The sequence below is a fragment of the Grampus griseus genome, assembly GCF_964374135.1.
Source record: "Grampus griseus genome assembly, chromosome: 10".
NCBI lineage: Eukaryota > Metazoa > Chordata > Mammalia > Artiodactyla > Delphinidae > Grampus > Grampus griseus.
Window position 1 is genome coordinate 49,987,393 of NC_139004.1, and position 27,383 is coordinate 50,014,775.

Below are 27,383 nucleotides of genomic sequence, written 5' to 3' on the forward strand. Positions count from 1 at the left end.
ATGCAGAAATTAAATTCTGTTGTCATCAACGAATATGTTCAAGACTTATATTATATTTCAAAGGAGAGAATTACTTAATGAATAACACTGCCCAAACGCTGTATTCTTCCTGTAAATACAAATTAAGGAATGACACTCTCCAATTCTGTACTGTCTCTGTGAATACAGATTAAGGAGTTGGCCTTGCTGTTTGAATTTGGATTCAGAAAATAGCTACTGGGCAATCTCTTGTGTATTAAGCTCCGTATGTTAATTACACACCATTTTGAGAAGTTGCAGTGCATTCTATACTTGCGGAATTTGGAAATGGATTTGAATCAGGATACACTGGTGTACTGCTACTTAGATCTGTACACTATGCTTCACTAGTGGGATTAGTTGCTTATGGTTGTTTAGCCTCATTAAGGATGAAGGTATACAGAATGTTGGGCAAATGCCAGCCCATTCATGGGACTGCCATGTTCTGCAGCCCACTCTCTGGGTTAAGCAGGAACTCCCACTGGAACTTGAGTTGATCTAGGGTATAAACTCCAGAAATCACATCATAGGAAAGTTTTTCTTCTCTCAACTCTTTCTCAATTCTGATTCTTCACAGGAAAAAGACTCTGTCTGGTCCTAGTGTGCTTAATACCTCTCTTAATTATGAATCTCATTTGTTACTAAGAGAGAGTCAACCACCAGGGTCACAATCTTCTGTGAACAAACAGTATCTAATATAATTTAATCATGTGAATTTGTTGCCAATTTTGATAGTAACCTACTTATGCCACGTGATACTGGCTTTTTAGCTATGGTAGCAACATACTATTATCTTTTTCAATGGATTTACTTAAGCCCAAAGATATTTTGATTTAAAGAAAACTTTTAAGGACTTCCCTGGTGGCACAGTGGTTAAAAATCCACCTGCCAGTGCAGGGGACACAGTTAGATCACTGGTCCGGGAAGATCCCACATGCCATGGAGCAACTAAGCCCATGTACTCAGAAGAACTACTGATCCTGTGCTCTAGAGCCCACACACCACAACTACTGAAGCCCGCCCACCTACAGCCCATGCTCCGCAACAAGAGAAGCCACCACATTGAGAAGCCCATACACCACAACGAAGAGTAGCCCCCACTCGCTGCAACTAGAGAAAACCTGCACGCAGCAACAAAGACCCAACATAGCCAAAATAAATAAAAATTAATTAATGCAAAGAAAACTTTTAAGTAAATAACCTTATAGTACATGGCTGGCAAATTTTCTAAGATGATATGTGAATGATTGAAGCTTTGGAAACATTGGCCTACTGGAAAAATACACTGAGATGGAAGATAGAAAATCTGACTAAATTTAATTTGAACCCTGTCACTAATTATTGGATTGTCCTCGGGTGAGATGATGAATTTTTCATGCCTCCATTTCCTCATTATCCAATAAGTATGATGATATTTGCCTAGCTACCTTTGGAATGATGATGTGAAGATTAAAATTAAAGGATGAGTAGTAAAATAATATAAAGTCAAAAGTCATATATATGTAGGTTTGTTATTATGTATCTGAAACACCACTTTTTTTTTTCTTTTAGGTTTTTTTTTCTTTTTTCATCACCTCAGCAGTTGGGCGGGGGATCATGTCCACTTAGGAAAAAAATAATATCATCTCTGTTTTCTCTCTAGGATCATGCCATTAATTAGTGGTGTGTGTGTGTGTGTGTGTGTGTGTGTGTGTGTGTATGTCTGTGTGTGTGTGTGAGAGAGAGAGAGACTACAGTTGTACAGTTTCTACATATACACTATTCCCAAATACTAAAGCTGTTATCTTTTCCTGATTGATTGCCTGTTTATTTGCACTGTTTTTCACGGTGATCAAAAAGTTTGAAAACTAAACTATGTTTCAAAAAGAACCTAATAATAGATCTTATTCATCTCAAAGCTTAATAAAAATATTATGGCCTGTCTGAATATTTAGAGCTATTAAAAGTAATGGAGCTTAGTTTCATGCCAAAACTATTTCTTGATCTGTAATAATATTTGGAATTTTGTTTATTGTATTTTTCGTTTTGCTTAAAACCTCAAATTTGCTACAGAATATATCATCTCTGCACAAAAGATATTTTACTATTATATAATGTCATTTCCTATAGACTTCAGAGTTGCTTTTTCCAATTTAATCATGTTTCTTCTTGAAGTTAAAGTTGTTGTGTTGGTTAAAATATAATAGTTCATTTAAATATGGGATCTATTTTGATATTAATGATCAATCATGTCAGGCTTTTGTCTGTGCTTTATTTTGAGACATGCGTACAACTAAGTTCCAACTTACTAATTCATTGTGTGAAATAGAAGATATTCACACACTTAGAAATAATGCTAGCAGTTGTTGTTTGATTTCCCATTCTATTTAAGCAAAGCTTATTTAAGCACTACTGCTTCATACTTCATAATCTCATTCATAGATAAATATTTAACTGTGGTCTATGGAAGTGATTGCCAAACTTGAGCGGTCATCAGACTCACCTGGAGGGCTTGTCAAAACACAAATCACTTGGCCCACCCTCAAGTTTCTGATTCCAAGGTGGGGCCTAAGAATTTGCATTTCTAGAAAGTTCCCCATTGATGCTGAGGCTGATGATAAATGCTGTCCTAGGACCACACTTCTTTTCTCCCCATTGGTGCAGTGGAAGGCACTATAGCAAGACAGGGAAGCCCATGGACTTTGGTGATACCCCCAGGTTTTAGCCCTGGCTTTGACACTTAAGAGCTGTATAACTTAGACCAAGTTAGGGATCAATTTTGTCCACTGTAAAGTAGTAACAATTATATGTACTGGAAATATTGAATGAAATAATGTATATCAAGTGTTTAAAGCAATGCCTAGCATGTTATGAACACTCACTAAATGCAACATTAGTAACTAGTGGTGACAGTAGTTAGAGTGGTAATAGAACCACTAGTTATGGTCATAGAATATACATACTTACCTTAGTTCAACTGCAATAAAAGTTTATTAGACTTTTCTAAGGAATGCTAGACAGAAAGTTTGATTTTCACTGATGACATTGCTTCTATGAGAAGCATTCTGGCAAGAAGGAATTCAGTGAAAAGAAATACCACCCTTACTGAAAGAACTTCCAAGAGCATGCTAGAGATTGGAATCTAGATGGCAGTGTAAGCAAAATGTATAAATTTCTGCAGTGTTTCTCAATATTCAGAACTTACTGCATGTGTTTCTTTTTTCCCTTAGCAACAAGAGCAAGACCCAACAAACCTATATATCTCAAATCTCCCCATTTCTATGGATGAACAGGAGCTTGAGACTATGCTGAAACCATTTGGACATGTCATTTCCACAAGGATACTAAGAGATGCTAATGGAGTCAGCAGAGGCGTTGGCTTTGCCAGGTAAAACACCTGCTCTTTCCTTGTATTCCCTTTAATTCCATCCCTTTCTAGCACTACAAGAGTGCTGGAATATAGAATATTCAAAGAAAAGTAGCTTATCAAACTGACTGTATCTTTGCTTTGAGTCAGAGAATTCCAGTGTAACTAGAAATATGTTGTTCTTGCTAAAATCTGTACATAGAATGTTTATATCTGTCTCAAGTCGTAATGGTATGCATAACCCCTTCCCAGTCCTCTCTATGCCTGTAGATCAACAAAATCAGATGCCGTCAGTTTCTACTAGGGATAATAAATGCCCAGCACCCCAGAGCTAAAGACCCCATGGGGTGAACAAAGCGTCCACATGTTTCAGCATTGATTTCTAAAGAGCAAGATGGTAGAATTTCTCAGTCAGTGGAAGAGAGAAGAGAGTAAAGATTTCGAGAAACAGGAACTGTTGGGTAGTCTCAAGGAACTCAGAAATCTAAGGGGAGGTGAAGAGGGCATTTGCATTGAAGAGGCCCTGGCTGTGTGTTTTTGATGTTTTAAACAAAACAGAAAAGAACAAATTGCACTTTTCTCATTGTTGGAAAAAGATGAGTAGTTTTCTTTTTAACTTTAAGAGAATGTTTACAAAAGAGGATCTCAGCCAGGAATGGAGTTAAAATGGTGGTACCTGCTGTGCTTTCATGAAGAAACAAAGTTAAGGAAACTACAGGGAAACCGAAACTGCTCAATAACAAAGAAGAAAGGAAAAGCTGTGTCTCCATGGTTGGGTGTGTTTATGCATCTTGAGGTCTTGAGCGGACTCAACATGAATGAATGGATGGATGTTAATGTCATCTGGAAGGCAGCCCCTTGCAGGCAGGTGTTTCCCCCTATGGGGAACCCTGCCATCATTGGAAAAACCATCCCAAACCAACCTCTGTGAACCCACTTGGAAAGATATGAAAATGCATTGATTAACTGATCTCTAACTTGACTTCCTTGAGGTCATGGACCATGTCTTAAAATTCTTCTTATTCCCCACAATGTTCTACACATACTAGACCGGGAGACTATGCAGGATACAGGTCTGAAGATTTGAAGAGAAGTCAGCAGAATGAAAAACATCTCCCAGACTTGAATGCATGCATGAGGCATTCAAGTTTTCAGAACATTGTTAACTGTTGATTGTCATGGTCAAGGCAGAGCTAATTGCAACACCTGGGTCTCTGAAATTGTCCAACTTACTCATTCTTGGAGACTGTGCAGCCTGCTATTGGAGGCCTAGCCAGTGCAAGGAGGCACTAAATGCCTGCCATGCTCCACTTCACACTGCGTGCACACGCCTTTGGCTCAGCACCCACCTCCTGCCCCGCAAAACCTCTCTAACAAATTAGTTTCTCCTTCATTTATGCTCCTGCTGAGAAAGGAACATGTTTCAGATTCATCAAGAGAACACATTTTCTAAGAAGATCTATGTTTTGTTTTTTTGTTTTTTAAACAAAAGATTTTTGGTACAAAGTATGGATATATTAGTTTGCTTAGGCTACCATAACAGAATTCAACAGACTGGGTGGCTTTAAACAACAGACATTTATTTTCTCCCAATTCTAGAGGCTAGAAGTCCAAGATCAAGGTGGCAGTAGGTTTGGTTTCCTCTCTGTGTCTTGTAGATGGCCTTCTTTTCCCATATCTTCACATGGTCTGCCCTTTGTGTTTGCTCCTAATCTCTTCTTAAAAGGGCGTCAGTCAGATTCGATTAGGATCCACCCATTATATATACACACAATTTATAATCCAATCTCTTGGGATAAACCATAATGGAAAAGAATATTAAAAAAAGAATGTATCAATATATATATGTAAAACTGAGTCACTTTGCTGTACAGCAGAGATTGGTACAACATTGTAAATCAACTATACTTCAGTAAAAAAATTAATGAATGTGGGCTTCCCTGGTGGCGCAGTGGTTGAGAGTCCGCCTGCTGATGCAGGGGACACGGGTTTGTGCCCCGGTCCAGGAAGATCCCACATGCCGTGGAGCGGCTGGGCCCATGAGCCATGGCCGCTGAGCCTGCACGTCCGGAGCCTGTGCTCCGCAACAGGAGAGGCCACAACAGTGAGAGGCCTGCGTACTGCAAAAAAAAAAAACAAAAAAACAAAAAATTAATGAATGTAATATTAAAAAAACAACATATATACACAACTTCTTCATTCATTCATCTGTTGATAGACACATAGGTTGTTTCCATGTCTTGGCTATTGTAAACAATGCTGCTATGAACATTGGGGTGCATGTATCTTTTTGAATTAATGTTTTCATTTTCTTCTGATATATACACTAGTGGAATTGCTAAATCACATGGTATTTCTCTTTTTGGTTTTTTGAGGACTCTCCATTCTCTTTTCCACAGTGGCTGCACTAATTTATATGCCCACAATAGTGTACAAGAGTTCCCTTTTCTCCACATTCTTGCCTGTCCCAGTACTGGTGCCAACAGACTGGTGGGTGGGGATGGAGCTGGGTCCTGAGGCTAATAAACTAGAGGGAGGATTCCACGATGGCACCTTCCAGCACCAGTGTTATTATGGCAGAACGAGCTCCCAGAAATGACTGCTGCCAGCATCTCTGTCCCCAGGGGGAGTCCCAGTTGCCTCCTGTCTCCCCAGGAGACTCTCCAAGATTAGCAGGTGGGTCTGACTCAGGCTCCTTTCAAATTACTGCTTCTGCCCTCGTTCACGGAGTGTGTGAAATTTTGTGTGCCTCCTTTAAGAGTAGAGTCTCTATTTCGGACAGCCCTCTGGGTCTCCTGAAAGTAAGTCCCACTGGCCTTCAAAGCCAAACGTTCTAGGGGCTTGTCTTCCCAGTGCAGGACCTCCAGCCTGGGGAGTCTGATGTGGGTTTCAGACTCCTTGCTCCTTGGGGAGAACCTCTACAGTTGTAATTATCCTCCCCTTAGTGATTCACTCACTGGGGTTGGCGGTGGGGGGTGGGGCACGGGTCTTGACTATACCATGACTCTGCCCCTCCTACCTGTCTCATTGTGGTTCCTCCTTTTTTTTTCTTTTTGGCTTTTTGAGTTAATTATTATTGTTTTTATTATATTATTATATTCACATTTTACAGTTATAGAAAAAATGAAGGCAAGAGAAGTTTAAAATCCTGTACAATATCTCACAGAAGATAAGCAGGAGAACCCACTTACAGGTTCAGGTATAGGTGAACATAAGCCCATGTTCTCAAGATCACAAGGGCTATAGCCAAACAAATAATGATATATCTTTAGTTGTGGAAGATCTTTTCTGTTAAGTTAGTCTTTTTCATTGATAGTTGTTCTGTAAATAGTTGTAATTTTGGTGTGCTCGTGAGAGGAGGTGAGCTCAGGGTCTTTCTGCACTGCCATCTTGGGACAAAATCCCAGGTGTGGTTCTTGGTTCATGTGCAAGAGATCCTGAAATTCCTTTGACTCAAAAGAAAACCTCCATTATTATTTTACTTGTAAGCTATATTCATCTTCTTTGAAAATCACCTCTTCAAAGCAAAGGTGGTATCTTCGTTTTATATTTAAACCACTGAACTTCAAAGCATTGATTTGAATACCAGTAGGGTGCAGAAACAGCACAATTACAGGCTTTTTAACGTTCCAGAAGCACTAGATGGTGTCTGAAATTACAGACTTCCATTTTATTTTATTATTATTTTTTTCCTCTCTTGTAACATAAAACAGTTTTGTAAGATCCACCCCCCTGCAGGCAGCATTTTATAGCCAAGTCATAAACCCTGAAAAACAAAAGTTTATGGTGGGAATGCTGACAGTCAGACCCACTACTGCAGAGCTCGCAGATGCCAACAGACTACCTTGCCTTCCAGCATGAGGATCAGAACATAAATCAGCCTGAGTCTGGAGGGACAGGACTGCATGTTCACGTTATCCATTTCCCATTCCCAGAAACATAAGACCGTTTGTCTAACAAAAATCACATTGAACGAGTGTTATGAGAGGCCGGTAAAGAATGACCCAAAGTGGAGAAGGGATGAGGGTAAGCGTTCACAATTACTCCAGCTTCAACATCTGGGAACATAGAACCTCTTTAAGCAATGCATTTACTGTCCCCTGGTGAGCTAAAGGGCGTGAGAGACCGCTGAGCACAGAGACCTTTGTATTCTGTAATTTTTTTCACCTCTCTTCAGTGCTCTTAATTTGATTTTCATGGAGTTTTGTTTGAATGACTTTTAACATCTGGGCAGTGTTCTACCACTCCCTACCAAATGGGCAAGTTTTCCAAATAAATCATTTCAGTACTTCTTTCTTTTCACTAAGTAAAAAAACTAATCACAGTTACAGGAAGACAAATATCAGGCTGATTATTAAAAATTAATTTAAATATTATTTTTGTATTTTCTTTTAATTACTTTAAATATCGTTACAATTTTATTCTTTACTTTCCACTGCCTGACATTTCTTGCTGCCTATCTTCTCCCACCTCCCAAAATAGAAAGAGAACTCAGATTCAGAATAAACATAAAGAAAATATAGAAATTTTTAAAATTATAAGGCAAATGCCAATACTTTCTTTGTAGGCAACTATATGGTGCTTTAAAATGACCATCAAGCCTATCTAAATGTGATTTTATTGTTTGGAATGTGTTTCGATTCATATCTACCTTAAATCCGTCTTTAAGAAATGCTGTGTTAATATTTCTCCCTTGATGTTTTGGCAATTCATTTGCCATTACTGTCTCAAATGCATGGAACTAGGAAATCAAATGTGAGCAAAGAAAATCTCTAAAATGTAAACTTAGTGATTAGTAACCACCAAACTACAGCTGTGTTTGCACAGAAACAGGTTACAACTGTGTTTGCTGAGACTGAAAAGAAGGTGGACTGTTATTCCTTTTAGTAATTTTAATTCCTCTCTCAATTGCCAGCAGATGTGATCCACTAAAGAGAAAACCCCTGGTCCACCCTGTAGCTTCTTTATCTTTATTCTTGTTTTATGTGTTTATCTTCATCGTTTCTTTATGTTGTCTGTTTGTCTTTCTGTCTTTTAACATCAGAAAGTCATGGTCATGGCTAGAGAAGGCAGATCACTCTACTTTCTTTTCCGTGTATTAGGAGCCCTGGTTTTCAAAACCCAAACAAACCAACCAACCTGTCAACCAAACAAACAAATGAATTAAATTGCATTGAATAATCTATTATTCTGAAATCCCCTGGTCTTCAATCTTTCTGTATACATGCTTTTATAAAAACTTAGAAAAGGAGAAAAAACATACAGTTTATTGTTCTATTATTTTGAAATTGGAATGGCGTTGTTCCAAAGTCAGCCCTCCGTGGGATGGGAGGAGAGTTCTGAATATTATTTATCCTTGTGAAACTGAAATTGGAGAACTTTATTACCTTGCAATTGGAAATAGAGGCCATTCCCTGTGCTCAGGGTCTGTAAGATCTCTTTACCCTGTGCTTGCCCTAAGTACAAACCATGACAGGGACTCTTGGGCCCTGAAGGCTGTGGGGATTTCAGGTAGGTTGTTGACTTCCAGCCAATAAAGAGAAAGACTTCGAAATATCATTTGGAGGGCACATGTGAGCCTCTTTTATTTAATATCTTTCATACATGCTCTGCTTTCTATGAATTGGACCAACCTAACATCCATCTGTATCCGTGTGGTTATAAATATGGCTTTATGGTCAGAAATAACTTAGTTTTCATCTTAGTTCTGTTCTTCCTATCTGTGTTTTTGGACTAGTTACTTAACCTCTTTTAGCCTCCCTTCCTGATATGTAAAATGTATATATTTTTTTAATTTTTATTGGAGTATAGTTGATTTACAATGTTGTGTTAGTTTCAGATGTACAGCAATGTGAATCAGTTATACATATAAATATATCTATTCCTTTTTAGATTCTTTTCCCATATAGGTCATTACAGAGTACTGACATCTTGATTTTATTTATTTACTTATTTGTTTGTTTATTTATTTATTTATTTTTGGCCGCATTGGGTCTTTGTTGCTGCGCGCAGGCTTTCTCTAGTTACGGCAAGTAGGGGCTACTCTTCCTTGCAGTGCGCGGGCTTCTCGTTGTGGTGGCTTCTCTTGTTGTGGAGCACGGCCTCTAGGCACACGGGCTTCAGTAGTTGTGGCTCGCGGGCTTAGTTGCTCTGCGGCACGTGGGATCCTCCCCGACCAGGGCTCAAACCCGTGTCCTCTGCATTGATAGGCAGATTCTTAACCACTGCGCCCAGGGAAGTCCCGTAAAATGTATTCATCCATGCATTCATTCAGTTCACCCAGTAAGTATGTGGGCACTAGTAATGTGCCAGTAATTATTCTACATGTGATAATTAGAGATGTGCGCGCACACACACACACACACACACACACACACACACACACACAAGTATCTGCTTTCATTGACTGGCATTCTACTGGATTGGGGACACAGTTAAGTATGTCATCAAACATAAAATAGTAAATAATGAGTATCAACAATTAATATCAAATAACTAAAGTGCTATGAAAACAAAATAAAGCATAGGGGTGCTATAGAGAATGTGACAAAATGAGAGGTTTGAGGTAAAGGATAGGAAAGCCCTCTGAGGAGACTGCATTTAACCTAAGATGCACATGATAAGAAGAAACCAGCATGAGACTCCCTGGTGGGCCTGGAGAGGGAAAAAAGCTGTCCCAGCAGAGGAAAAGAGAGAAGGAGAGCTAAGCTGGGGCCAGTTCCTCATACTTGGGAAACAGAAAAAAGGCAAGGTTGATATATTGTAGAAAAAAGAAGAGAAATGTAATAGATAGTAATATCTAGTAATGAATGAAATATGGCTGCAGCTCAAAGAGACTGATTAAAAGTGATCAAATGAGTTCCAGTTGCATTGAATGGTGAGATTTTTCTATACCTGAACATATTATACTTATTGATTCCTTCTTTATCTCAGTTTTAATTTTTGAATTGAATGTTTTTCCATTTCTTTACCAAATTCCCTTTGAACACAATTAATCTATGGTTAAAAGATAGATTTAGATTATGATGCATCCAGACAAGGATGTCTGCTGGGGGTAGGTAGGTAGTCTGAAAGAAGCAGTTCCCAGACTAAGTGTAAGTAAACTTATTTTTTCTTACATTTTTCTTGAAATACACAGCCTCAGAGATCATTTTGTTCCTTGGGTATTGATAGTTTTATGATGTAGCCGTCAAAGTGCTGGCTAGAAACATAGCTTCACCACAAATGATCCAACTGAAGAGGCTAGCATGGAGGAGTATTTACAGAAGTGTGGGCAGAGTTAAGGGAACTGATGAAGGGACGCTGAGATACCCAGAGATGAGCCGCAGAAGGAAGCCTTTACCCCTGAGAGCAGACAGCAGGTGAAGCCATGTGCCCAGAGCCCAGTGAGACCCAGAGCCTTGGAGGAGGGGCCACCTAGAGGCGCTGTAGACAGGGAGGGATGTAACCCTTGCCAGACAGACGTGGTGCCAAAGCAGAGAGAATGAGGAGGACCAGCCAGATCTCTCTCTCTGTTTCCACCAGGCCTCCAGTGGTGACACCAATAAAAACCATCAAGTAATAGAGCAAAGGTGATACAGTCCATGGAAGGGTCACTTTTTTGGGGCATAGAGCAGAGCAGAGAAGGCGTATGGGGGAGGGCTAAGCAGAAAACATCAGCACACATGGATGAGTGAACTAATTTTCTTTCCTCTTGACTCCACTATTAAAAAGTAGAAATAGAAAGCAGTGCAAAGTCAGCAATAAATACCACCTGCTACTTCTCCTTCAGACTGGCAATGGATACAGGTAGGTTGGAATGATGGCAAACTGGCTCTGTTTACAGAAAACAACTGCTCAAATCTAGAGTAACTTTGCCGTGATGTCTTTTTTCTGACATCGTTTCTGACACCAAATATGTGGACTTCTGTGACATTGAATGTGTGTCATTTTTCCATACTAATTATCCAATTCTCTGACTCCAGCTGGGTGTCCAACAATTCATTTCAGTTTTAACACTAACTACTCAGAGTTGTCATCAGGCTGCACAGGTTCAAGGGCTAGGTCCCACAAGAGCGTCCCCACTTCAGACACCACCACAAATGGGGTACCAGGCTACCCACAATTCTGCCCCACCCACTACAAATTCAGGGGTTCCCTTGACACCCCTCAGGCTTGAAAATTCACTAGAACTATCCACAGAACTCAGGAAAACACTTAAATATTTACCTGTGTGTCATAAAGGATACAGCTCAGGAACAGCCAAATGAAAGAAATGCATAGGGCAAGGAAGCGGGTGGGAGAACGGCTCAGAGCTTCTCTGCCCTCTCTAGGTGTCCCGCCCTCCCAGCACATCAATGTGCCCACCTATCCATCAGCTCTCCAAACCCTGTTGTTCAATGGTTTGAATGGAGGTCTCATCATATAGGCGCCATTGATTAAATCATTGGCTCTTGGTGGTTGCACTCAAATCTCCAGCCCCTCACCCATCCCCAGACACTGAAGAGTGGGCCTGACAGCTCCAGCCCTCTAATTCTTTGGTCTTTCTGGTGACCAGCCCTATTCTGAAGCTATCTAGGGGTCTCACCTTGAATCACCTCATTAACAGAAACTCAGGTATAGCCAAAAGTGATCCATTACAGATAACAGAAGACGTTCCTTTCACTCGGGAAATCCCCAGAGTTTTAGGAGTTCTGTGCTAGGAACCAAGGACAGAGACCAAATTTATTTTTGTTATACCATAGTTGCCATGCAGAAAACACCTTATCTCGTCTTTCATCGCATCTTTCAAGAGGAATCAGAAATTCAACTTTTCATGTGAAGTCTCCCAATCTCTAAATGTTGACAACCATTTCAAATTTTTCAAAAACTCTTTGCAGCCCAAGCAAAACATTCGTGAAGGCTGGATTTGGCCCATGGTTTCCCGTTTGGGGCACCTGACAGAGAACTCCAGAACAGTGGTTTTCAACCCTGACTGCACACTGGCATCACCTCGGCAGCTTTCAAAAATATGTGCCTAGACTTCATGCTAAAGCAATTAAGTCAGAATCTCCTGAGCTGGGGCCCAGACACTGGTATTTTTAAAAAATAGCTCCCTGATAATTTTAATGTACCATCATTTTAAAAATAAGCTTTTTTATTTTGGAATAAGTTTAGTTTTACAGAAAAGTTACAAAGGTAATACACAGGTTTTGTACACCCTACATCCAGTTTTCCCCATTGTTAACCCTTTGCATTACCATGACATATTTGTCAGAATTAAGAAACTGACATCAGTACATTATTATTAACCAAACTCCAGACTTTATTGGAATTTCACCAATTTTTCCATTGATATCCTCTTTTTGTTCCAGAATCCAATCCCTGGTACCATTTTGCATTTGGTGGTTTTTCTCATCAGTTTGCTCTGGTCTCTGACAGTATCTCAGACTTTCCTTGTTTTCCATGAGTAGTCCCAGCCAGGTATCCTGGAAAATGTCTCCAGGTCTGCCTTTTTCGATGTTTATTTCACGATGGGATCCATGTTATGTCTAAGTTCTGGAAAGAATACCACACAGGTGAAGTGCCCTTCTTGTTATATCATATCAGGGTATAATCTCCATTTCTGAGAACACCTACTCTAGTTAATCATGGCTGAATGAAATGGAGATGGCTGGCCCCATCCAGCTTCAGCAGAGATGAAAGCAGATCAGGGCAGGAAATCAGGAGTGATGACAGGAGGCCAGCAGTGGAGCCCCATCCCTTCCAAACAAGCCAACGAACTCAGCGTCAACGGACAAAGGTTCCATTGCAGGCTTCTCCACCAACTCAACTTTAGAGAAGCCACTGCTTTCTGGTGTTATTTTCTTCCTCTGTACCATGTAGAAGTTGGTATTTCCAGTCCTGAATATATGTGATTCTAAAGTTTTGGAGTGGGTTTTCATGAACCAAATATTGTCCATAGCTCCATTTCATAAGAGGAATGTGCTTCAGTGCTAAGCAAGGGGCCACCAAAATGTCAGAGTTTCTGCAAAGGGAGGTGGTAGGAAGACCAGTCTACGGCCCTATTTTGCATTTATGACACTTGTCTCCTAAAGACGTCAAGCACCTCGAAGGAAGAAAACAAATTGCAAAAACTGAGAAAATTCAACTCCTTCACTCCTCTTTCTTGCTGAAATTCACTGTTATTCCTTCTGTTACCATGGATTACGAAGCCAATGACATAATATGTTTTGTACAAAATCTTTTCATGTTGACACTTTCAGCAAATCTTACCGGAAGCGAGGATGAATGGCTTGCAAAGCTGTATGTTCTAAGTTGCCAATAATTTGTACGGAGCCTGTGATTGCAAAACCACAAAAATTTCACAATAGTGGAAACCTTTCATTAAGCATCATAAATGACAGGGTGGATTTGTTTTAACTATGTGCGTAATCATGCTTATTGATTTAAGATCATAAACTGAGAGGTTCTCCATGGAGGTGAGACAGGTAGGCTGCAAATCGTTGTACACAATACTCTGCCACCCCTGTGTGTTAAGTCTGACCCAGAACATTCTCCTGGTATTGGATCAGGCTCTCATCTGGTGTAATTTGCCCATGGGGATTGTATTGGCTATGAAACTAGCACCTATTAGTAGCTGTTGTAAAAAAGAAATGTTCTCTAAATCACAATTCAGTGGCGCGTTTCGAATGACTGAAGCCAGGTTCCTAGGCACGGAGACGAGAAAGAATGTCAAACAGGACCTTTAATGCACGTTTGTATTTAAACATCAGACCTAACAGAAAACCCTGAGACTTTATACAATGATTGGAGCGTTGTAGGAACCTAATTAATGCATCGCATTGTCGGGTGAATGGTTGGCCAGGCACACGAGCTCTTCTGAGGGATGTGAGAGGGTTCAGGTACTGCCTAGAAAGAATGAGTGCAGTTGTAGGGATTCAGTGGCCCATCTGAAGGGGCCATGGAAAGGCAGCTTTGTCTGGCACGCTGCCTTTTCAGACCCACTTGATAATATTAGTGTCAGTTTCAAGTGGAGCGCATGCCAGATTGCAGATAGCTTGGGCTGGCGTTTCAAATAGGCTAATTGTGAAACTGGAGAAGAAAATGGTCACATTCTTGCTAAGGTGGCCATTCAAATGCAGTCTCCCCCAGAGTTCCATGGGTCTCACTCTGAGCCTTTCCCCTCGGCAGCTCCTCGATCTCCCTCTTTGCTGGGATGGCTTGGCCTTGTTAAAATGTGCCCTGTGTATTAAAATGAAATTGTCACTGCTGGGTGGTGCCACATAACATGGTTTGACACTAAGCACTGGCAGCTACAGAAAACAGACTTTTATTGCATTTATTCTTTCAGAGATGAGAGTCTCTAAAGGCTCCTGCAGACATATATTAGTTAAATCTGAATGAAGCCAGAGTGAACACTCTACGCTGCTGTCTGGTGTTCACAGAAATGGCCCCCACTGGGCTTGGTGGGGCTGTAAACCAGTCTTAACAAAAGATGATCGTACTAGAATCCAAAAGGGAAGATATGAGGCTTTCAAACCAGGACAAAAATGTTTTAGGTGGATGGATGAGATGAAGCCACCAAGCACACACACGCTATCCCCCATCCAGTTTCAGTGTGCGTTTAGAATTCCGTGTCGTTTTAAAGACAAAAGGGGAAGGATTTGATTTGTAGGACTCTGGCAAGCAAGCTTTAGATTCTTAACTGCCTTTTATCTAGATGAGTACCCAGAGAGCGACTGAACAGGGAGGGGGCCCTGGGGCATAAGCTTTTCATTCCATAGCTCTCCTGGAATCAAAATTCCATAAAGCAACATCTGTAGTAATTAAGGATGCACATTTCCTCTCCCATTCATGTCTCTGCTAGGAGGGAAGGTTATCTTCCCTAAGAGACAATGGATAGTGGGTCCTGTGGGAAAAGAGAAAGAGCAGAATTTGAGTTCTTTTGTTCCTAGAAATGGAAGTTCCCTAGTTAAAAAAAAATTAAGGGATTTCTCTGGTGCCGCAGTGGTTAAGAATCCACCTGCCAATGCAGGGGACACGGGTTCACGCGCTGGTCCAGGAAGATTTCCACAAGCCGTGGAGCAACGAAGCCCATGCGCCACAACTACTGAGCCTGTGCTCTAGAACCCGTGAGCCACAACTACTGAGCCTGCGTGCCACAACTACTGGAGCCCACGTGCCACAACTACTGAAGCCCACGTGCCTAGAGTCCATGCTCCACAACAAGAGGAGCCACCGCAATGAGAAGCCAGCACACCACAGCGAAGACCCAATGCAGCCAGAAGTAAATAAATAAATTTATTTTTTTTTAATTAAAAAATAACAAGTTGGAAGATGTAAAATATTCCTCTGGAAAGAAAATGTGAAGGAGTTAGCAAAATTATACTTAGCTGCTCCTCAATATTTGGAATGGGAAATGATTCATCTTACCTTTCTAATCCAAATATCCTCTGATTTGGGGGAATTTGTGATTAAGCAGTGAATAAAATGCCATTTTTGTTTTTATTTTTATTTATTAAAAGTGGGTATTATTAAGCTTAAAGAGTTTTAGTTTTGCATTTCGACACAAAAGTGAGTCACTCTTCAGATGTTCTTCAAAATAACACTATGTGGATCCAATGGGCATCTAATAAATGAACATTAACCTATTAACGTCAGATTAGTTTCCTGTGCTTTCTTGTCATATTAGGACCAGCTATGTAATTTGTGGGATCTAGTGAAAATTAAAAATACAAGACCCCTTGTTTAAAACGTATTAAGATGTCAGGATGGTGACAGCAGAACTTTAAATCAAGTGCAAGATTTTTCTAAGCACAGGGCTCTGGTACTGCATGTGTACCCCTGACATTGGTCCTGCTCTGCTTCACCATCTTATCAATGCAGAAAAAATGTGCATCTTTCCCATGCTTCCTAGGAATGTACATTGGAAAATGTTTTGTTTTGAGTCATAAGGTAATTAGAGCTCCCCAGATGGAACGTGCTTTTGAAACCATCTTCAAATAGAGCTACCATATGATTCTGCAATCCCACTCCTGGGCATATATCTGGAGCAAACCGTAATTTGAAAAGATACATATATCCCAGTGTTCATAGCACTATTTACAGTAGCCAAGACATCGAAGCAACCTAAATGTCGATCGACAGATGAATGGATAAAGAAGATGTGGTATATACATACACAATGGGATATTACTCAGCCATAAAAAGGAATGAAATAGTGCCATTTGCAGCAACACAGATGGACCTAGAGATTATCATACCAACTGAAGTAAATCAGACAGAGAAAGACAAATATATGATATCACTTATATGTGGAATCTAAAAAAAAAAATGATACAAATGAACTTATTTACAAAACAGAAAGACTCACAGACTTAGGAAACAGACTTATGGTTACCAAAGGAGAAACATGGGGGTAGGGATAAATCAGGAGCTTGGGATTGGCATACACACACTATTATATATAAAATAGGTAACCAACAAGAACCTAATGTGTAGCACAGGGAACTCTACTCAATATTTTGTAATAACCTATAAGGGAAAAGAATCTGAAAAAAATAGATATATATGTATGTATAACTGAATCACTTTGCTGTACACCTGAAACTAACACAACACCGTAAATCAACTATACTTCAATAAAAAAAAAATTTCTTAACCTGGTAACTCAGATGCTCTTGCCTGCACCCCTCAGCTTATCTCCAAGAGTTTCCCTGAGTGAACCTTCCACTGGGCCACTCACTCTACCCCATCTACAAGGACACAGCCTGCCCCCTCCCAGCCTGGCCCCTACCCTAGTTACTTCTGCAAAGGCCTTTCTGTCCCCCTGTGCCCACTTCTCAGAGTTTTCCTGGCTTCTGCAATTCCTCTCACATTTGAATTCCTCTCGGTGTAATAAATATATAACTTATTTGGCATTCGCTTATATATATATTTTTTTTCCTTTTCTTTTTTTCTCTGCATGTAATATGAATATGAAAACACACATAAAATTTGGATGTAAGAAAGTTTTACAAATTGTGTCAAAGGGCTCCATTCCAAGAAAGTTCATATTAATAACAGAGCAGAAAATCCAAAATTATACACTTTGCCTTTTAGACAAAAAATTTCACACATTTCATACACATTCTTTTATATGTATGTGTGCCATTTCTTAAGTCCGTTTTTCCTCTCGTGTACCGTTTGTGGGAATTAATTTCTTTTGATCACAGTTGACCCTTTAATTTTTATCTTCCACACCCTGCTTTACAAAATAATAAAGTCCAGATATAGTTACTATTTAGAAAATGTTGCTGATACTGTTCTACTTAGGAGACAGCAACACTGCTAATGTTGGCAGTATGATGCTATGGCCCCGAATGTTATTCATTAGCTTGTATCTGAGATGCCAAAACTTGGCACAAGAAACCCAGTCTCGGAATATTGATACCTAGTTTGAAAAACTTCTACCTAGTTAGAAGATTGTCTGAAATTGAAAATTAAGAAAGTTCAGGACCTGAGGTTTGTGTATATATGTTCTCCTCCCACATTTGGGACCCCAAATAACTCCCTTCTGTCTCTCACCCAGTGGGTTTTCAATAAAGCCGTCATGATGCTGATGACAACACCGCTGCGTGAATCTCTCCTGTAGGCCGCCAGTTGTTTAAACACAATGCATCCCCTCCCCTTGTTTTGTGGAGACCCTTGAGGTACAGCTTAGTCGTTCCTGTGCAGGTTGGTATCACCCAGGCCTCAGCTAAAAGCCCGCCTCTGCCACTTAACTGCCAAGGTGGTTCATCTCACTAAGCCTTGCTGCCCTCACTAGTGTGAAAGGCAATAACGAAACCTGCCTCTCTGGTTTGCTAACTCAGACATTCAACACACATTTATTGAGCACTTTCAAGTGCCAAGCATTGCTGTATGGATTAAGTAAGATAATGCCTCAGGATTATGTCTGGGTGATGACTCTGCATAGCGCCGTCCACGGTGGCAACATTTAGTAGAGTAAGTGATGCTCTTAGTAGTGATGAGTTTGTGATGTTCTATCCACCTGGTGATGGTGGTCATGGCAACAGTTGGCGGTTCTGGTAAAATTCTGAAATCAAGCTTTTCTATGGTTTTCTTAATTTCCTTTTCTTTTTAATTTATTTTTCCTGGATATGTACAACTTCATGAAAGCATATGATCCCCTGTTTACTTCTTTTCCCAGAATGGAGTCTACTGAAAAATGTGAAGTGGTAATTCAACATTTTAATGGAAAATATCTGAAAACACCACCAGGCATCCCAGGTAAGAAATACCATAAAGTAATCATTAAATAATATCTAGGCTCATTGCTGTTATCAGAATGAGTATATAGTAAAGCCCATGGTTGGCCACTGGGAGAGAAATTTTTGCCTTTAAAAATATGTATTTTTTAATACTATGTAACAACGCATCTTTCTCAAAACTGCCAAAAGTTTCTTAGTGATTGTTCTTTGGCCTGTCTTTTGAATCTCTGCTGCTAATTCCCTAAAGTGAATTAGAAGAAAAACATAGCAAAGAATAGGTTAAAATGCACTCGAAGTGAAGAAAGTTTGTGACTCCTATCATTAATATTGGTATCCTGATTTCTAATTTGTAACATATCTAAACAGTGATATATTATAAATAAAATGACAGTGGCATCCATAGATTGAGGCCAGTTGACAGACATTTCTTACCAGTCCATGACAAGAAGAGTACAGAAAAGGAGAGTAAGCATTTAGAAACTTTTATAGCAATATGACACTATCATGAAATCTTAGTGCATCACTTCATGTTTTACAAAAATATCAAATGCACATTGAATTTATTTTAAGCTGTCCACGCATCAGAGATAGTCTAGGAAGCACCAATCTAGGCTACCTCAGGGCATTTCACATTTCCAAAGGCAAAATTCTTAAGATTTGACACGTGTTAAAAGATGGTATAACTTTATGCTATTAAGAATTACAGTCAATGTAAAAGAATTGACTATATCACATGTATCAGGATATGAGCTAGAAATACCTCAACATGATATTAATTTGGAAGTAGTATATATGAAAAGTATTGAATATTAATGAGTAAATTAAAAAATATATCTTACTCATATGTCAATAAAACTGGAAGAAAAAATATATCTTACTCATGCATAAAAATATTAAAGGTTGAGTGAAGTTCTAAAAAAAATTATAACAAATAGATAAGGAAATATCTGACTATACACGTTGGTTTATTTGTCGCTTTTCGATTTTCCGTGATTCTCAGGAGAAAAAATGTGAAATTCTTCAGTCTTACAATATTTTTCCTTTTGATGATTTTAAGCTGCCTCTCTGTAGTGTTTGCTACATGAAGTATCTACTATTTAAAACCCATGGCTAAAGAGTTCAGGGGTTGAGCATTTTGGTTCCTTAAAATATATTGAGGTTATATAGAAAAGGAAGTCTGAACAAAAAGAGAAATATTTTTGTGGCGGGATCAGGTTCCTTTCATGACTCACTCAGTTTTGGGAGGATGTTGGGAAAGGAGAAAGGCCCTTTAGACTGACACTTGGATGATATGGAAAATCCCAAAGTAGGGCCCCTGGTTAATCACGAGCCGGCAGTGAAGTTGTACCTCAATTTGGTTAGTTTCCATGTGTGACATTCCCTTGAGAACCGGCTGCATTATGATCCAATTGGAGACATATGGTGTTGTTGAGAAAAGAGTTAGCAGTTTTCATCTCAGCATGTCAGCTGCCCTTGCATTTTAAGAGAAATACTTTTTTTTTCTTTTAACATAAAGGACATTTTAAGACACTCTGCTCAGACCCATCACTGAGTAAAGGAATTGCATTGTTAAAGGATTTTCCCCTTATTCATCTTATTTTAATCCAACAGATGGCTACCTATATAGAAGGCATTCAAACTAGATGTGAATTACATGGTTATGAACAAAATAGGTGGAAATTATTGTTGATTGAAGTTTTAATACAAGTCTCAGTTTTTTATGATTCTTCCTTTTTGGAAAAAGACAGTGAAATCCTTCTTGACCTGATTGATTTGAAATTGTTTTAGGTTAACCCATAGAACATACAGCTGACTAATAGAATTTAATGCTAAGGACAAATGAAGTTACTACAAGTCCCCCAAAGATCTGAGCATCCTTCCTTGAATAAGCAGGCTATGATATTAACCTATCTAATATCATAGCTACAACCCAATGAAAACATTGTGAATAGCAAGAACTTAGTTATGGGTTTCTCTCTCACTTTTATCTTGTGGGACCATGAGAGGCAGAATAATTACACTCAGTTAAAAACTTTTAAGAGATACAACTTTATGCTTCTGAGATTAGCCTTCAACATAATAGAATTGAATATACAATATCGATCATCATCAATACTTGAATTTGCTTATTTATGCTTACTTTGGAAGTCAAATAGAGTTTAATAAAGGCTTCAAATGCTAACCGAAGACATATAATTTTTTTAGTGAAGTATAGTGGATTTACAATGTTATATTAGTTCAGGTATACAGCAAAGTGATTCAGTTATATATATTCTTTTACATATATATATATTCATACATATTTATATTCTTTACAGATTCTTTTTCCTTATAGGTTATTACAAAATATTGAGTATAGTTCCCTGTGTTATACAGTAGGTCCTTGTTTGTTATCTATTTTATATATAGATAAAAACATATAGATATAGCATGTAATGTGTATATGTTAATCTAACTCCTAATTTATCCCTCCCCCTTCCCCTTTGGTAACCATAAGTTTGTTTTCTATGTCTGTGAGTCTGTTTCTGTTTTGTAAATAAGTTCATTTATATCATTTTTTTTAGATTCCACATATAAATGATATCATATTATATTTGTCTTTCTCTCTCTGGCTTACTTCACTTAGTATGATCATCTCTAGGTCCATCCATGTTGCTGCAAATGGCATTATTTCATCCTTTTTTATGGCTGAGTAGTATTCCATTGTATATACGTACCACATCTGCTTTATCCATTCATCTTTCAATGGATATTTAGGTTGTATCCAGGGAAAACAATAATTCAAAAAGGCACATGCACCCCAACATTCATTGCAGCACTGTTTACAATAGCCAGGACATGGAAGCAACCTAAAGATACAAAATTTTTGATATTTAAATTTGGTGTGGAGTAAAATGACATAATGCAAGAGGCTGGTATTTTGGAAATCACTGAAGTAAAATGACTGCTGGGTTCATTTACTCCGTCACGACAGGGATAATTAAATTTGCGTACGTGCTGTTTGCCTTTCTTGGTCCTCATTGCTTATTTCTTGTAGATGGTTGAAGTCTTCTTTTCAGAAACTCATACCTTAGTTCTATTTTCTGTTCCATCTTGAGGCATGTGAGTAGGATGTCACAATGAGCCCTGATATCTAGTGAATCCTTTGATATTTTCAAAAGAAGTGATGAATTCCTAACTTTTTAAATACTAATGTAGCTTTAGAGAGATGGTCCTTGCTTGTGGGTGCTAATTAAAATCATCTATAATTGATCTGACCACTTGCAATTAAAATAGAACTTTAAAAAATTGTAAAAACCTCAGTGTTTCACTTTATCAAGATTTGGCATTTTGAATTCAGAAATTTGTGGGTTTTTAGAACAGCACATGGATGGTTTCAATGCAGTACTTTAAGGTTGTGTGAACGAGAGACCCACAAGGATCCAAAAATGACCTAAGATCTTTCAGACCCTAAGACAGCTGTGGAAAAGAGTGAGCCTTGCTTCTAACCTCCCTCTAAGCAAGCAGAGAGAAATCGGTACCATATTCACATCCCTTCCTTCTTCATTAGAGATAACTTGGGGAAATGTGCCATTTTTGTTCTGTCACTCTTGACAGTGATTCCTCTTAAAGTAAATGCAAAGTTCATTATTTTCCTGAGATGATGATCTAGTTTCCAAATCCCATCCTGTGTCATTTCTATAGAAGAACAAGATAAAAATCTACATCAACCCAAAACTCTGGCATTGATCAGGCTTTCTCTCTCTGAGTTCCTCCTATTTGTTCATAACAGATTTAATTTTAATGAATACATCATGGATTGTTAATGCCTATTACAGCCTCCCAGAACTAGCTCTGTTCACTTTGAATTATAACATTGTCCCCAGATTTTGGCTACCTGGATCATTGAAGCTAGATATACATCAAAGAAAATCTAATTATTTGAATTCTGGTATGTGAGGTACAGGAAATTAACTAAGACCATGTGGCCGTGTTGCTACCAGCAGGTGGGAAGCAGCGGCCAAAGACATATTAAATAGCGTCAGTCATGTCATTGCTCTGCAGAAAGGGATCATCCGGTATTTTCTCCCTCCCCTAGAGGGAAAAGAAAACACTGTTCCATAAATGTCGCATGTCGTACATATTGATCTTGATGTTTTCTGGACAAAATGAAGCATCATTAGTTGCTTGCTTGCCTGACCCCAGACATTTCTTTGTTCCAAAACAAATTGCACAGCAACTTGTGCAGCCCCAAAGCGTTCCATTTTAAAACCTCTAGCAGAAAGGGTAAGTTCCTGGTCACTTCAGGGATCTGTAGGGCATGAACTAGAAAAGCTCATGTTCAAAGAGCCCGGGAGCACCACGTGGAAAGGCTTCGGCATCTAAGAACATGTATTGACGAGCAGAACATTCAGACTGCTTTGAGGAAAAAGAAATCACGTTTTGCTCTTAAACTAAGCTTTTGCCTGTAAGCACACGTTCTTATCAGTGGAGCAGTCTTTTCAGAAGACAATGGAATAACCCACTTTTAGTATGATTTTATTACTCTTTGGATAATTATATCTAATCCCAGTTGAACTCCAAGAAGTAGGGAAGGGTTGAGAGAGACCTCACCCTATTTGGGGATCTTTTCAATTTTAGCAAATCTTCTGATCAACAGAAATTTGGACAGATGAATCATGTTTTCCTAATCAGTAAAATAAAACTGTGTGCCTTCTTGATCCTTTTTTTTTTTTTTAAATTCATTTTTGGCTGCGTTGGGTCTTTGTTGCTGCACGTGGTCTTTCTCTAGTTGTGGTGAGCAGGGGCTACTCTTCATTGTGGTACGCAGGCTTCTCATTGCGGTAGCTTCTCTTGTTGAGGAGCACAGGCTCTAGGTGCGTGGGCTTCAGTAGTTGTGGCTCGTGGGCTCTAGAACGCAGGCTCAGTAGTTGTGCCACACGGGCTTAGTTGCTCCGCAGCATGTGGGATCTTCCTGGACTCGGGCTCAAACCCGTGTCCCCTGCACTGGCTGTCGGATTCTTAACCACTGCGCCACCAGGGAAGTCCCTGATCCTTTGATATATAATTTTACGATTGTATGTTTATGTAAATAAAAACTGTGTAGGATTTTGGATGTGTATGTGTATTTAGGGGAGCATTCAAGGAAAAATATTTACAGTCTGATAATTTTTTAAAGAAAAGGGAAAAAATTAATGTTTTTTGCATAAATTTCAAACTTCCCTCAGAGTAATGTATCAACAATGTACTAAAATGAAATTTAGATTACAATTCTGAATATTTGAGCAACAGACACATTTTTATCAGGGAAAATGTTGCCAACTCTCACAAGCAGTGTTTCCTCAGTGGTACCAGTCTGATAAGTCACAAATGCAACTATAGTTGAGTAAAAGACAGCAAATAGAAAAGTATTATCGTGTACAGTTTAGTAAAAATATATCTCTGATTCTACTCATGAGGAGCACTGCCTAACTCTGAGTTTTTCTTCTTTGTGAAACTAAAGCATCATTTGCATAATAAACTTTGCAAACACCTTGATCCCCAACTGGGCGTTGCCTTAGATTTCTCATTAATAAGAGGATTTTTGCAATACTTAGGAGGTACTTTCTGTTGAGCTCTTCATCTTTAATGTTAGTGATGCTTTCTAGATTATTTCTATCTACCAAACACATAGTTGGTTGCTTCATGATGAAACACTGCTGGAGTATTATTAGTGAATTTCACAGAGCAAACTGACCACTTCATAGCCAATAGAGTCTTAGAGGCTGTGAAGTCTATGTTCTTGGCCAATCATTTCTCAGCCTTTCTATGGAGCCATACCTGATACGGTGAAGGTAGTGACAGAGATTATTACATTTTGAAATCTGGATAGTGAGAGGCCAGATAGAGAAGGTACAGGGGATCATCTTCAGGAGATTAAACATGATTGGAATGGGTTTTGAGTCCTGTGCTATAGCCCTCCTCTGCCTGTGATAACAGCTGAGGAAGAGGGGTGCATCCAGGAAGCGTCCCACATCAAGCATCCAGCAAATCTCTCCACTTTTGTAATTCAGGGAAAATCTATAAAATCTATAAAACCTCACTCAACCTGATATGGGTTTTCTGCAAAGTTTGGGGGAGTATCACTCCCTAGTACAACTCTCAATCAATGGGAAATGAGAGTCAGCAGATTCTAGGAGTTTCCCACAATGGTAACAAGCTTAGTGAGGCACCTTTTATTGGCTTTTCTTTCTTCCCTGACTTTCTTTTCCTTCCCTATTATGTTTCTGCTTCCTGGCCTCAGCTCCCAATTAAACTATCTTGTTCCAGGCTCTGATTTGGGGGAACTCAAATTAAGGAGGGTGATCCAGCAATTGTGGTAGAGAATTATGTTTTGATTGAAAACTTCTGGCCATAGAGGAAGAAAGGAGATACAGCTTAAGTAGTGAAGTGAATTTCATTGACCGAATATATTGTTTTCATTACTTTATTTTAAACATTTATAGTAGCATTTATGAACCATGTATTAGGGATGATAAAGGTGAATAGTAGTGATCCTATACAGATGGTAGTCAGAGTTTAAAGTTAGCAAGAGAGATGTGTAAGACAATGAGGATGAAGTGCCACCATGACGTGGCTGACCTTTGAAAAACTGCAGACATGAAGAGGTGGGTCATTGATGAAAATGGGGAGAGAATGAGGGCCCAGGAAATAGTCATAATGCCAGCAAAGTGAAGGTGAGGGGTGGGCATAGAAAATCATGACACAGAGAAAAGAATTTGTGAGATTTTGGTCTTGGATAAAGGTAGAGTGGTGGCCGTTGATAATGGGTCCAGTGTGGGAACATCTGGAGTTGATGGAAGTGAAATGATCTTTAGTTGAACAACTGGGCCTTCTGATTAGTATGTTGGGAGGGTTTTCAACAATGTTGTAGATTTCCTCACTAACCTTCACTCTTCCCTTGATCTTCCCTAAAGTTCTAATCTTCATAGGAGAAGGTTAGGGAGGGTGAAGAGTGATTTTTTGTTTATGTATTTGATTCTGAGTTTTCTGAACCAGGGTTTTGTTTAGTTGTTTTATTTGTTTTTATTATTGTTGTTGCTTCAAGTGCTATTGTTTAGCTCAGTGTAGATTCTCAGTAAATGTTCTTTAAAGTTGATGCACAATTCCATGAATTGAATAACCCTCATACTTATATTTGTTTTTAATGGAATTCCTGAGGATATATGGGGGATGCCCACCTTCTGTGTCATCAACAAACTTGGAGGAAAACATTGAGAGAAATCTTTAAATCTTTTCTTAATTTCTGACAAAAATTCTCTACAACACATTTCTATATCTAAAAGAGAGAGAGAGCTACATATTCACAAGAAAAAGAAACTTAATTTGATTGAGAAAGATTCTAGTTGCTTTTTAAAAAGCCTCATTTTCCAGGACTGCTTTCCAAGGTGTTATGCTGGTAATCAAATTGTTATTTCTTTAAAGAACTCATTCTTGAATGGGACAATGATGAATTCTGCTTTCCGACACAGAAAATAATATTGCCTGATTTATGTTGAAATAATGTCTAGATCTTAACTTCTTGCCACTGGATCTAGTTAGGCACTATTACTATGCTATACTTTCTTTTTTTCTTTTTTCACATAAAAATGTGACTATCTTGAGAATAAACAGAAAAGAGAGTTTCTTGGTCTATGCTTTTATTCCTTTTGGCATAAAGTCACTTCTCTCTGCCTATAGGAAGTATTGCATTGGCTTATTATTCCTATTATAATATGATATATAATACAATATGTAGTGTTTAATCAATATGATATGGACAATATGTTTTGCTGGCCATATATTTTCTATAATTATGTATAAGCACCAATGAATAGTAGCAGAATTTGTCTAGAGTCTGCACTTGGCTCCAGAATCTGATTTTTTTTAATCAAAATTTCATGGAACTGAGAAGAGGGATGAAGAGGTTTTCTATACATCTCCAGAATCACGAACCATCTTCGTCTATTTTTATGTAAAATAATAACTCCATTCAGGTCTTCAAAAATTTCTGCATTGAAGATTTCACAGTAAAGACTTACAAGGGAATTCCCTGGCGGTCCAGTGGTTAGGACTTTGTGCTTCGACTGCAGGGCACCCAGGTTCCATCCCTAGTTGGGGAACTAGAATATCACATGCCACACAGCGCAGCCAAAAAAATAACTTACAAAATAAATTACAAAGCCTTAATTTTATTCCTAAAATGATGTTGGGCTTTGCCTTCTGTCAGCATTGCTAATGAGTAGTTAAACCATGAGTGTCTGTCCGAATGAGTCCTATTAGCAAGCAAAGAGGTTTGAGTAGCTTAAGACCAATTAAGACACAAGCCATAGAAACCAAGCTCTGAATAATTAAGTGCTTAGTGCATTTCCACATCTAGAGTTTCATTTAATAGGATCGATTTAAAAATACCAATTTTTCTAACCAATTTTTGGATAAATGGATAGTAGCCTGAATTAAATTCTCGCCACTCTCTCCTCGTAACTATCAAGAAGCCTGCCATGTACACAGCTCACTATTTATGATCTAATTTTTTAGAATGAAAAGTCTGCAAAGTTTAAGAAAATATTTTAAGAGGAATATAAATGAAAACGCTCATTGAGAGCTCTGAACCAGCCATCATTTATCTTATAACTGTTTCCTCTGATTTCTTACCTCTTTAAACCTATGAATGATGAATCAATTAGTTTATTTATTATTTTAGTCATTTTTCATTACAGAAGAAGAAATCTTTCAAAGGATATTGGCATGTTTTTGATCTTTTTTTAGAATTCATATATTTCAAAGACATATTTATCCAATTAGATTGT

The 27,383-nt window shown here is 38.7% G+C and overlaps 1 protein-coding gene across 6 annotated transcripts in view; it reads left to right on the top strand.

Annotated features, from left to right (window-relative positions):
* Window positions 1-27,383, top strand: part of RBMS3 (RNA binding motif single stranded interacting protein 3) — a gene marked incomplete at its 3' end in the record, with an annotated part of 699,823 nt that overhangs the window by 471,399 nt on the left and 201,041 nt on the right. For all 6 annotated transcript variants that reach the window (XM_082664257.1, XM_082664261.1, XM_082664260.1 and 3 more), the window contains exons 5-6: window positions 3,228-3,385; window positions 18,516-18,595. In XM_082664257.1, coding sequence (XP_082520383.1) covers window positions 3,228-3,385; window positions 18,516-18,595 — 238 coding nt within the window. The remainder of the gene's footprint in view (window positions 1-3,227; window positions 3,386-18,515; window positions 18,596-27,383) is intronic.